The sequence below is a fragment of the Dendrobates tinctorius genome, unplaced genomic scaffold, assembly GCF_039654945.1.
Source record: "Dendrobates tinctorius isolate UK_male_01 unplaced genomic scaffold, ASM3965494v1 ptg000162l, whole genome shotgun sequence".
Lineage (NCBI taxonomy): Eukaryota > Metazoa > Chordata > Amphibia > Anura > Dendrobatidae > Dendrobates > Dendrobates tinctorius.
Window position 1 is genome coordinate 31,214,903 of NW_027361829.1, and position 13,495 is coordinate 31,228,397.

General features: G+C 41.4%; 1 protein-coding gene across 6 annotated transcripts in view; it reads right to left on the reverse strand.

Moving 5' to 3' along the window:
- Nucleotides 1-13,495, reverse strand: part of PDE1C (phosphodiesterase 1C) — a 1,540,979-nt gene that overhangs the window by 1,067,711 nt on the left and 459,773 nt on the right. For 2 of the 6 annotated variants that reach the window (XM_073549935.1, XM_073549934.1), the window contains exon 1: nt 4,388-5,432. The exons of 3 other annotated variants lie outside the window; for them this stretch is intronic. In XM_073549935.1, coding sequence (XP_073406036.1) covers nt 4,388-4,521 — 134 coding nt within the window. In that variant the 5' untranslated portion in view covers nt 4,522-5,432. Of the gene's footprint in view, nt 1-4,387; nt 5,516-13,495 lie in introns of those variants that run through there. One more of the 6 variants, XM_073549937.1, reaches the window with a different exon arrangement.

Genomic DNA, 13,495 nt, shown 5'->3' on the forward strand with positions numbered 1-13,495 from the left:
GACTATGAAAGCTTATTTGAGGCAATTGTTAATCAAGGAAGTTAATGGAGTCAAATCATCCTTTAAAAGACTTGAAAATCTTTTATTGGAGGCAGTGCAGTTGGCAAAGACACATTACATACACAATTCTTCAGAACCCTTAAACAAGAACCTTGAGGATGCTCAAACCAGTTAAAGCAATATTTAATCACAGATGACAAACTTATTATGAGGAGGGGAAGAGAGCGGGCCATATGCCATATTAGCAATATGAGGGATTCCTCTGGAGGATTACTTTGCTCTGCATCAGATGAACTTGTAACGTTTATGGACTCTTTTGCATCAAAGACAAAACCTACTGCGGAGGAGCTTGGTGGCTTTGTCTCAACTCTCTCTCTAGACTCTGAGATTAAGAATCCCAGTATCTAGATGGGCCCCTTTCTCTGGAGGGACTAGAAAATGCCTTAAGCTCCTTATCCAATAGTAGATCCCAAGAAGAGGACAACCTGGTGGAAAAACATAAAAAGTATAAAGAGGTTCTTCTCCCCCAGGTGTTAGACCTATTTAACCATGCACTACACAAGGGTAAGTTGCTGTCATCAATGAACAAGGCTACAATTGTGGTAATCCCAAAAGAGGGAAATGATCCTCTACTACCAAAGTCCTACTGTCTTATTTCATTGCTCACAGTTGATATTAAGATCCTAGCTAAATTAAAGGCAAATAGATTGAATAAAATGGTCACATGGATTATTCACCAAGATAAAGCAGGCTTTTTGCCCAATTTGTCAACAGCAGTTAACATTCCTCATTTTTTTTTAAACTTACAACTCCCTTCAGACACTGATCAAAACAAGGCAATAGCATCCTTAGATGCATCGAATGGGCCTTCCTATGGAACATATTGACTCCCATGAGTTTCGGAGAAATACATATTTCTTATTTTAAACTATTATACTCTACCCCTCAGATGAAAGTTCAGATTAACAGCCTCATATCAGACTCCTTCCCACTGCAAAGATGCCACTGGTTCTCATTATTATTTGCTATTACAATAGAACTGTTGGCTGTGGCGATTCACCTTTATGTAGGGATTTAAGGATTTGGCTATGGGGATCATCATGAAAAAATTGCACTATGGACGGTTGTTTGGACTTTCTTTTAATGGAGCATATACCTACTAATGATGTTAGGAAGGGAACCCCCTAATGTATTGTGGACGCCGGACTGTTTAGAATAGTTTCCTCATTTAAATATCTAGCGATAACTGTGAGTGAGAAAGATTTAGATTATGAGTTTCTCAACAGTGACCAACTCCTAGCTACGTTTAAGCAAAAAGTCACAGTATGGTGTAAACTGCCTTTATCAGTGATGGGGAGAGCCAATTTGATTAATATGATCCTGATGCCACAGGCACTTTATTTTTTAAATAACGCCACGCTGCAGCTTCCCTTCCGTCTTTTTTTATAAAACTAATAGTATCTTTAGGGACCAGATATGGAGGGCAAAGCACGGATACGACTGAAAACCCTACAAAGACAAAAGGAGGATGGGGGACTGTCTATTTCTGAAACCTAAATGTAATTTATTTCCTACCAATTGCAACATCTTAGAGGATGGGTTATCCCTGAGCTTCCTTACTCTTCGGCAAGAATGATACGGCATGCTCCGGGTTTAAAGAATTTGGTGGAGGCCTTGTAGAGTGGAGTACTTCAGAGCCGCTGCTCCTGTGTGTCTGTTGTTCGTTTTCAGAAAAAATGGTCTAAGGCCAAATTAACAACAGGATTTACTGGATACTCCCATTATTCGTACACTTGCAATAATGTTAGCTTCCCTGAATTTGATAAACTCGAGGGTTTTCGATTCTTCCAAGAAAGTGGATAGAATCGAAAACCTCACGCAATAGAGCTGTACATGTTTAATCTCAAGACTGGTCCCAGATAAAGAGATTTATAATCACCTCGGGGACAGGTTGAGGACAGCGATTTCAACCATGGGGTGAAGAGCACACAGGAGCTTTTGACAGTAATCCTTGGAAAAGTCTAAAGAAAAGAAACTGTTAGGCTATACATTGAATGGTTAATGTACTTTTATATGTCTGTGTCATGTTTGAACTATTTTTCTTTTACCTTTTTTGCATGCTGCAGAATAAATGGGACATAGGAAGGGTAAAATGGTTGCGACTATGTATGAATCACACCACCTGCAATGGACAAGACTTTCTAATGGCTTAATTGACTGGACGTTGCGTAGGACTATTGTAAAAGGTGGGGATCCTTCTGTCTTCAAGGGGATATGAGATGTACATTGTTAGTGCATCTTCTTTTTTTCACTCTTTTGTTGCTTCTATTATCCCTAAAATCTATATGATCAAAAAAAAAAAAGATAGGAAGATAGATGGAACTTTTACATGCATTGCCCTGCATTCCTTTGAACTGCAACAGTCATCTGATAGCGTGAAGCGACGTGTCATTCTACCACATGTTTGCAAATGGTGCCTGTCACATAATGAAAGACGGTGAGAAACCAACATGTATATATCTCAGGGTGCTACTGCTTGCGCGTATATGTGAGGACATGGATAGTTGTTCATCTTATGAAAATAATATTATTTTTTTCTGCTGTACAGAGATACAAGCAGAAAACAGGAAATTTAAAGGGTTTGACAACTGACGATAATAACCTATTACCTATCCCTAGAATAGCTAAGAACTTATAGAAGGGTGATCGCCTGACTGCTGGGAGCCACGCCAATTGGCAGAACGAGGTACTTTTATCCCCATTGGAATGGAATGGCAGTCCACATCTCCGACAGCTGCTCCATTCATTCTCTATGGGGCTGCCGGAAAAAGTCGAGCAGAGTGTTTGGCAGCACCATAGGGAATGAATAGCATGGCTGTCGGGCATGGGCATTGTTGCCTCCATTCTAACAGGGATTAGTTCTAACAGGGATTAGAATGCCCCATTCTGACTACTGATATCTTCACTGAAGATCCCTTTATACTATGTTAACCTGCATTTATTACTGATCGTCATAGCACCTTCTCTGTATGGTCAGTGCATGCTCAAAATGAAACACTAGAAAATCAGTATTTTCTTTGTTGATGATTTCTCTTCTATATGTATTTTTCAATTTAATCATCTGTAGAGTAACCTTTATGTGTTTTTTTAATTGCTTGTCCTTCCACTGTCTGCCCATTTTGATTGTGTAGGACCAGGGACTGACAGAATAAAAAGTACTGATATCAAGGTGTATAGCATCAGCCTGCAGGATCCGTCACAAAATTATTTGTAGATAATACCAGCAAAAAAGAAACAAAAAACAGTGGCAATCAAAACATTTCCCTATTCCCTACATACTTTTCAACATGGGACATGCTGGGATCTGTAGTGCTTCATCAACAGGTCTCAATTCTTAGCCATTAGTTTGAATTTTTCAGCAACAGGTAGGATGGAAAGACAGAAGCTCTGACAGACTGATCATATAGAACATACGAAAGCGCTATAACAGGGCTCTATGCTGCCTTTTCTTACAGCCAGACATAGTGCATACAGCTAACTATCCAGGAACAAAAATGGAAGACTGCTGGACTTACTGTAGGTCAACAGGAAAAAAGCTGAGCCTGTAAAATCAGAAGCAATGATGCCAGTGTGATCAAAGCCTATCATAGTGTGTGCAGTCAATCACCGGACGTTAAAATCAGTTAGGAACGTGACATATAAAATTAATTAATGGTGAAAAAGCAATAAATGTAGGCTAAATATTGTCACTGAACCTACATACCCGTATCTATACACATACTGCACATCCACAATATACCTGCTGCCAAACCTCCACCTATTATCACCAGCATTGCTGTCCAAGCTATAGAAATGGGTGAAATATTACTTGGAAACTATATCTGGGCACTTTATAATAAAGCGACGCTCAAATATTCAGCTTTTATTGTTTAATCAAAACTATTTATATCAGATCTGACACTAATGATTTATTTTATGAATTGCTCCACTGTGACTCTCATAGTTTTCAGCATTAATCTTGTCGCCACCATGACGTACTGAGAATACAACAGCAGAGTCCTTGCATAGTGTAATATTTGTGTGTGTAGAAATATATATAGATATTTATATTACACTATATTGACTCTGCGATTGCGCTATATATATCAGTGATCAGGTTCAGAAGAGACATAAGGTTTATTATAAGAATGACGCAAATAATGTGGAACTTCTGGTAAAACTTATTTTACATTTTCATGTTTTATGATGTAATGAATCTTTCACACAATGGCTAATTCATGGAATGGGGATAGAGACGCGATGAAAGAATATGTAAAGTTGGCACGATGGAGATGCAGCATATTTGTATGGGTTCCTAATAAATATATATAAAAAGCCTAGTACTTACAGTCCTCGGAGACGCAGCCAGATTTTCTCAATCTGTTCGGGCTGTAGATACTTCAGTGAATTGCTCTCAAATTCTTCAATCTCCTTAGTAGGTGACTCCATGGCTATAGGCTTGTGACTTTGGTTGAAGCTCATGAAGGATGGTTGCTCCGAGCAAACAAATACCAATACATGCACACCCAGACACCACAAACTTCACCTTCAACACTGAAGAGGAGCATCAAACATTTTCTGTTTCTTCTTTCTTTTTTTCTTGTTGTTGCCTTTTTGATATTTTCCAGACTATTAGAGAAAGTGTGTGCTGTCAACAGGGGCTCCAGGTGTGCACTGGGAGTAGATGTGGCGGCATGCCATGATACCGAGACTGATGGAAGGGATTAGGTTGATCTCTAGATTGAAATCACTACTGATTTTTTTTGTTTAAACCGATAAGCCAGACATACAATCAGTAATACCAGCTGAAGACTAGTCTTTATCATTAGGAAAAAACCTTGTGACAAGCTGGGAAGTGCGGAGTAGAGGCATCTGCACAGCTTCTAATGTCCCTAGTCCTCCCATTTGCTGGACCTTGCTAGTACTTTACTCCAGGATGCTCAGAATGCCAGCCCTTGCCCCCTCCAGATCTGCTTCTCCCTCCCCTTATTCCTTGCATCTCTCCTCCCTTCTATCCCTTTCCACTACCAGCAGCTCCGCTGACAGGCAAGGGAATTGACAAGTGAGGGAAAAGTCATCCCATAGCCAGCCAGGAATATGCCTCTAACACATGCACACACACACACTCTTCTCCTCTCTTGCACAGATGCACTAAGCAGGCTGCAGGAAAAATTGGCTGCTACTTGAAAGAAATGGGGGTGGGTTGAAGGAAGTAATAATAAAACTGGCTCTCAATAGCTCCCAGTGATACATGGGAGGATATACTGGCAAGGTGCTACTTGGAGCACGTTCACAACAACGACCCGGCTTCCAAGGTTGGAAGTTGGCTGGGAGAAAAAAAATCAGTAGTATCACACATTGATACACAGCAATAAACGTAGAATCCACAGATCAAATATACTGCGTAGCCTTCCACTGTGAAAAACTGTCATATGTCGTTGGTAAGATTCGCAACTGCCAAAATTAAAGCACTGCGTAAGATTTCCTTTCTAGCAAGAAAGGGTTTCTTTCTGAGCAGTAAGAAAAAGCGGAATTATATTAAAGAAGTTTACCATCTCATAAAGTTACATGATGCTAGGATATGCTATCACCTTATAATCAGTGGTGGTCTCAGCTCTGGGACCCCAAGTGATCCTAGGAATAAAAGGCTCACTGCATTGCTATCACTGGTTTTCCTGCATTGAGAAAATTCTGCATCCATGAAAATTTCTGTGGTGCCTCTCCATGCGGGGTCCCAGATTTCAGACCCCAATAATCAGTAGATTACAGACTGTGCCAGCACTCTTCAGTTCTTGTGTAAGGGACTGCAGGAACACTTACAGATCACTACTCACGTTACTGTGTATTTTCAGTCAGTGCCTAATCCCGTCACACATGGGAGTCACTCCATGACGGATTTTGATCGGTTTGAGCCTTGCTCAGATGTACAGGGTGGGCCATTTATATGGATACACCTAAATAAAATGGGAATGGTTGGTGACCCAGATCGGCACCCTGAATTTGCAGAATGGGCAAAGCAAAAATTGGAACAGGACCCCAGTTTACACAGAACATTATGTTCAGTGATGAGGCAAACTTTTTTGGGTGGGCCATTTATATGGATACACCTAAATAAAATGGGAATGGTGACAGTTTTCTTGTGATGGGTGTTTGCATCGAAATCTGCTACAATGACCCGGGTACTGCGTTCACAAACAGGAAGTTGATATCACCAACCATTCCCATTTTATTTAGGTGTATCTATATAAATGGCCCACCCTGTACATCATGAAGTGACGTTGATGTGATGGGATTAAGCACCAACCAAAATGTATTCATTTTTAGCTTATTTTACTTATATAGCACCATCATATTCCTCAGACGAGGAATGGGCCATACCATTGGTGCAACCTGTGCAGCGGCCCACTTTCACCTCCAGAGTGGAATGGTGCATTATGATGAGCTATTAGACCACTGAGGTCTAATATAGTTTTCTTGAGCACAAGGGCCCTCTTCTTTCTGTGTCCACTACTGCCCTTGCAAAGCAGGTGCCGGTCTGATTCTTACACTGAGTGCCACAATCATGACGTAATAACATATCTTAGAAATATCTCATCACTTCATAAGATGGGAAAATTCCTTTAAGTATTCAAAAACCAGTAAAAGAGTGAATAATCATAAATTCACACATGATATTTGTTCACTGTTCTAAGCCCAAGCCATCAGGGTTTATAGGTGAGATGAACTTTTTGATTCACATTTTGTCAGCCACAAGGGAAACGATCACTTTGTGACTTTCTTGTTATAATATTATCACTTTTTCACATCCATGGTCAAAGTTGGATTTACTCATCACAAGGCTAGGGATATTCGGCAGCACATACAATATAAAATATCTGTAGCACAATGCTGATAATAATACTCATTGAAACTGTATTAAACTTTAACCCCTTTACCCCCAAGGGTGGTTTGCAGGTAAATGACCAGGCCAATTTTTACAATTCTGACTACTGTCCCTTTAAGAGGTAATTGTGACACCCCAGAGTCTGGTTGTCACAGTGACTTGCCTCCCTCTAAGAGGTGAAGTCATGCTTGGAGGCAGAAAGGGGACCCCCATACCAGGTAACATAGATTAAATCACAATTCCTGCTGCAGGTCAGAAAAGGGAGCTGCCTTATAAATTCTGGCCAGCAGAGGGGGTTGGTGAGTCAGCTACAAATGAGCTGAGGGAGTTGTCATGGAAATGGGAGCAGCTGAGAGCTGTGAGCAAATGACAGGACAGTTAAACGTGAGGTAAAAAGATCTTTCTGGAAGATCCAGTCAGTTCAAGACATAGAGGCTATGGGGAAGCTAAAAAACTGCCAATAGCAGACCCCAGAGCGAAGCGCTAATAGAGAGAAAGGGACGCCAGAGTCCTTGGTGGTCAGGAGCCGTATGTCCTGATCGCCGAATCTGAAAGTACAGGGGACTGTAAGTTCCTGTGCGACATTGAACACCTGAGGGCATGGCAGCGGATAAGGAGCCCGGGGCTTACGGTGAAAAGGACAATACCCGTGGAATAGGCTCATGCTGACAGCCGTACAGGTTAGTGAAATCATTACGCAATAGAGGGTCTCGGCTTAGTTAGAAACAGCAGAGACCCACACACAAAGCGCAGAAGGTAGGTCCTAAACCCCCACCTGGAAAGGTGGATCCCCTGAATGCCTCCAGGCGAGCCGGACTCAAGCCATCACCTGTATGTGGTACTCCGGAATGCAATCAATTGCCAGTAAAAGGTAAAGAAACTGCACCTCTCTGTGTCCTTCTCTCATTTCTCTGCACCCCAATGTTCACAGCCATCTTAACTATTAATCAAACATCTTTGCCCTGGGACTATTGCTCTACCTATGGAAAGCTATTTTCACCTCAGCTGCGACACACTAACAGTCTCAGGGGAACAACACCGCAGCGCTGGTCACCTCTGACCAGAATACCACAGGTGGCGTCACGTATTTAATCATCTATAAACTTTATCTTCATTTTACCACATCTAACAACATCACAAATAACTTTTCCCCCTATTTTATTATTTAATGGATGCCCCAGGGCCACAGACCGGGTCACCGCCGCCGTGACACCGTTCCCCATTGAAGTCAACGGGCCCGGTACCGAGTACCCCACGGCCCTGCGCCGCACGCTGTGCGCCAAGGGTGCTCCATAATAACTCTGGAACGCTTCCATGGATCCTGGTGATTCTGACACTGTTTTGTTGTGACATATTGTGCTTCATGAAAGTGGTAAAATTTCTTTGATATGACTTGCATTTATTTGCAAAAAAATGGAAATTTGGTGAAAATTTTGAAAATTTCACAATTTTCCAAATTTTAATTTTCATGCCCTTAAAACAGAGAAATATGTCACACAAAATAGTTAACAAATAACATTTCCCACAAGTCTACTTTACATCAGCATAATTGTGGAACCAAAATTTTTTTTGTTAGGAAGTTATAAGGGTTAAAATTTGACAAGCGATTTCTCATTTTTACAACACCATTTTTTTAGGGACCACATCACATTTGAAGTCACTTTGAGGGGTCTATACGATTGAAAATGATCAAAAGTGACACCATTATAAAAACTGCACCCATGAAGGTGCTCAAAACCACATTCAAGAAGTTTATTAACCCTTCAGGTGCATCACAGGAATTTTTAGAATGTTTAAAAAAAAATTTTACTTCAGATTCAATTTGTTTTAATTTACCAAGGGTACCAGGAGAAATTGGACCCCAAAAGTTGTTGTACAATTTCTCCTGAGTATACTGATACCCAATATATGCAGTTAAACCACTGTTTGGGCGCATGGCAAAGCTCAGAAAGGAAGGAGCACCATTTGAATTTTCAATGCTAAATTGGCTGGAATTGAGATCGGACGCCATGTCGCGTTTGGAGAGCCCCTGATGTGCCTAAACAGTGGAAACCCACCACAAGTGACACCAGTTGGAAAGTAGACCCCCTAAGTAGCTTATCTAGATGTGTGGTGAGCACTTTGAACCCCCCAAGTGCTTCACAAAAGTTTATAATGTAGAGTTGTAAAAATAAAAATTCTTGCTTTTTCTCACAAAAATGATTTTTTTTTGCCCACAATTTTTTATTTTCCCAAGGGTAGCAGGAGAAATTGGACCCCAAAAGTTGTTGTGCAATTTTTCCTGAGTATGCTGATACCCAATATGTGGGGTAAACCACTGTTTGGACACATGGCAGAGCTCGGAAAGGAAGGAGCACCGTCTGACTTTTCCAATGCAGAATTGGCTGGAATTGAGATCAGACGCATGTCGCGTTTGGAAAGCCCCAATGTTAGGGGCTGGTGGAATGCACCAAATAATAAGAAGGTGGTAGTAAGGTCCACCGTGCAGAGATGTTAACTGCTGCTTGGTAATGGCGGACACAAAATGGCGGGATCGCACTGGACACCTGTGGGTTAAACGCCACCCAGTGTGTAGTAGCAACGGGCTCTGTTGCTTCACAGAGCCACGGAACCACAGAACACAGAGGCCGTACCCGGTACGATCACAAGACTCTGCCACAAGGACATGGGGTAAGAGTCTCTCTAGAACCACTACTGTGGAGTGCAGATCAAGTGCATAATGGCGTACAGGCAAAGCCACTACTTGGCAGTGATACTAGTCCCTGACACTGCCTCCTACCTGCCCTATCAGCCTAGGCACTAACTGGCAAAGCTGAACAACACATGCGTACCAAGGGTAGGGGTTTCATAATGAGTCATTCACCAGAGACATTCATACGTGCATCCTTTGCGGCGTGCGATCCTTTTATAGCCACAGCCATCCACGACCTTGCTGATGGCCCAATCCGAGCTGCTTGAGGACCTGAGCATGTGACCTCCGACCACCAATGAGTGGTCATCTCATGGGCATGCTCAGATGGGAAAAAGAAAGACAGTCCCAGGAGTGTCTGCTCCCCGCTGACTAATGCTGAATGCTATAGCTGAACCTGGGGCAGCAGAAACAACCAGACACAGAGCATTAGCCTGAGCAAGATGCTCGGACCAACATATCTGCTGAGCAGGAACCTCTGCGGCTGAAAAAGAATGGGAGAGCACAGAGGATATGGCTTGAGATTCCCCCTGTGCAGTGGCGGGAACTTGATGCCAAAAACCCTGATGTGCCTAACAGGGGAAACCCCCCAATTCTAATTACAACCCTAACTTTAGCCCCAACCCTAATAGGAAGATAGAAATAAATACATTTTATTATTTTTCCCTAACTAAGGGGGTGATAAAGGGGGTTTGATTTTATATTTATAGCGTGTTTTTATAGCGGGTTTTTATGTTTGGCAGCTGTCACACACTAAAAGATGCTTTTTATTGCAAAAAATAGTTTTTGCATCACCACATTTCTAGAGCTATAATTTTTCCATATTTTGGCCCATAAAGTCATGTAAGGTCTTGTTTTTTTGTGGGACGAGTTAACGTTTTTATTGGTACCATTTTCGGGCACATTACATTTTTTGATCGCTTTTTATTCCGATTTCTGGGAGGCAGAATGAACAAAAAAAAGCAATTCATGAATTTCTTTGGGGGGTGTTTATACAGTTCAGCGTGTGGTAAAATTGATAAAGCAGTATTATTCTTCGGGTCAGTACGATGACAGCGATACCTCATTTATATTATTTTTTATGTTTTGGCGCTTTTATACAATCAAAACTATTTTATAGAAAAAATAATTATTTTTGCATTTCTATCTTCTGATAGATGTAATTTTTTAATTTTTTCTGGTAATGGAGTTATATGGCAGCTTGTTTTTTGTGGGACAAGATGACGTTTTCAGAGGTACCACGTTTATATATATCAGTCTTTTTGATCGCATGTTATTCCACTTTTTGTTCCTCATTATGATGATTAAACATTGTTTTTTTTGTCTTTTTTTTTAATAGTGTTCACTAATGGGTAAACTAGTGGGACAGTTTTATAGGTTGGGTTGTTACGGACGTGGCGATACTAAATATGCACTTTTATTGTTTAGATTTTTTATTCAAATATTGATTTAATGATAGAATAAATATTGATTTTTTTATTAGTATTTTTCATTATTTTTTTATATTTTTACAATTATTTTAAGATTTTTTAATTCTATGTTTTACACTGTGCCCCAATATGGGACACTCATTTTGTGCAGGCTGATCGTTTATTTATATGGCATGCAGATGTGCATGCCATATAAGCTGTCAGCGCTGCATGTACTTTCTCACTAACCTCAGAGACTTCCTGACATGCACTGCACATGACATGAAGTCTCTGACTTCTGGTAACCCGGATGTCATCATGACGATATCGGGTTACCATGAGAGTGATCGGGACCTCGCGCCGTGGGTCTCCGATCCAATGGCAGAGTGCCGGGGGTTGGATCGCAGTGTTCCGGGGGTTAAAGTGCCGGGAGAGGTCCGTGACTGCTCCTGGCACTCAGTGCCGGGTGTCAGCTGTGAGAATCAGCTGACAACCAGCTGTGATCAGCCTCGATCAGCCGCACTCCCCCGGTGAGCCCGGCTGATCGCATATGATGTACTATTCCGTCCGTGAGCATTAAGTCCCAGGGCACATGGATGGAATAGTACGTCCATTGTCACAAAGGGATTAAGGAGGTGAAGGTGTTGCCCGCATTCCTCCTTGAAGTCATGAGTATTGTTACAATGTATTTGGATGTGTAGTGTGCTTAGTGATGTGCGTTATTAGCAATAGACTTGTGATCTACCTACTACAGCTATTTGATAGGGTCAAGTAAAGTTAATAGTTAGGAATAGCCAAGAATAGGAGGGGTTAAAATGAAGGGACAGAGGGAGATTCCTGACGGAAAGAAAGCAAGAGCAGACCTTTGATATGATTAGTCAGCAGGGCCGCATGAATTGGGTGTCCCTAAAGTGAGCGGAGGCAAAGGCAATGGATGTCGGGATCCAGGGACAGGAAGTCTAGTGGGATGGTACGCAGTCATCTGATAATCAAATGACAAAGCAGGGCTCAGAAGGAAAGCGGGATGAAGAGAGCGTGCACTGTGAGATAGTTCTAAGGTGTCAACAAGCAGAGAAATGTAAGGGGTTTTCCCACAAGCAATGTTAATTTTAACCAACATTTTAATTAATAGATCTTTGAATAAAAATAAGTTTCACAATTAAGTGTGTTTAAAAAATTCTTGCACTGAGATAATCTTATACATGTGCCCCTACTGTGTACTGTGTAATGGATTGTCTGACCATGCAGAAACATGGTCTGATCATACCACAGCTCCTGGGTAGGGGAGGAGGAGAAGAGTATAAAGACATTACTGCATGGGATCGCAGATTATTCTTTCTGTGAGGTAAAACATTGCTTAAAGACAGGCAGTGAAATGTTTTGCCTCACAAAAAGAATTATTTGCAATATCATACTGTAATGTCTGTATACTCTTTCTTGCATTCTCCCCTACCCAGGAGCTGTGGTGTGATCAGACCATGTTCCTGCACGGTCAGACACAGCCATTACACAGTACATAGCCAATAATGTCTGTAAAGCGCTGTGGAATTAATGGTTCTATATAAATGAGTAAAATAAATAAGTAGCAGGGGCACATTTATAAGATAATATAAGATAATCTCAGCACAGGAACATTTTTTATTAACATATTCAGTTGTGACACTTATTTTAATTCTAAGATCTCTTGATTAAAATGTACTTTATCTGTGGGAAAACTCTTCTAAGTAACAGCCATAACGGCAAAAGTAGCTCCAGTTAAGGGGAAAAGGAAACAGAACCACAGGTTGAAAAATAGAACTCTTGCTTATTGATTAGCAGTGTGGTTGGAGACTGTGGATGCTCCAAAAGTGCTGTGCTGGGTGGTGGTTAAGCTAGAGAGAGAGAGCAAGATCAAGAAGAAACGCGTGAGTATGAAAATGTCATATGTTCTAAGAGAAAAGTCCACAAAGATTTTTATCTCGCTCTCCCCTGTACATACTTCTACTTACGCTATTGTTCAATTATTTTTGAGTGGTGGTCTCCCTCGTTGAACTCTACATCATCTGGTCCTGGCCAGCCAAAATCACTGGCATCATGAGGTTTATAAGGGCGTAGTACCCCTATAGTAAAATCCACACACGCAGCCAGGACCCTCATTTTCATGTAGCGTGCCATGGAATGAAGAATGAGTACCTCACCCACAGCTACCGCCGTGAGACACTTTACAAAACAAAGCTTAAATGTGTAGTGCCTTTCCACAAACCTCTATTCATATGACCTATTAGACTGGGTATTACAGTGGCACTTTCAGGACAATATGTGTGGCATACAGCCAAAAATCATGTGACATACTACAAATGCCACATGAGAAACCAGTGCTAGTGTATCTAGATGTTATACAAGGTGAAATGGGCACCAGTTGGTTGCATTGGTAGGTATTACAGAGCGCCCGAGCATGATCATGCCCTGGCCCTGGCAAACTAACAACCCCTTCAT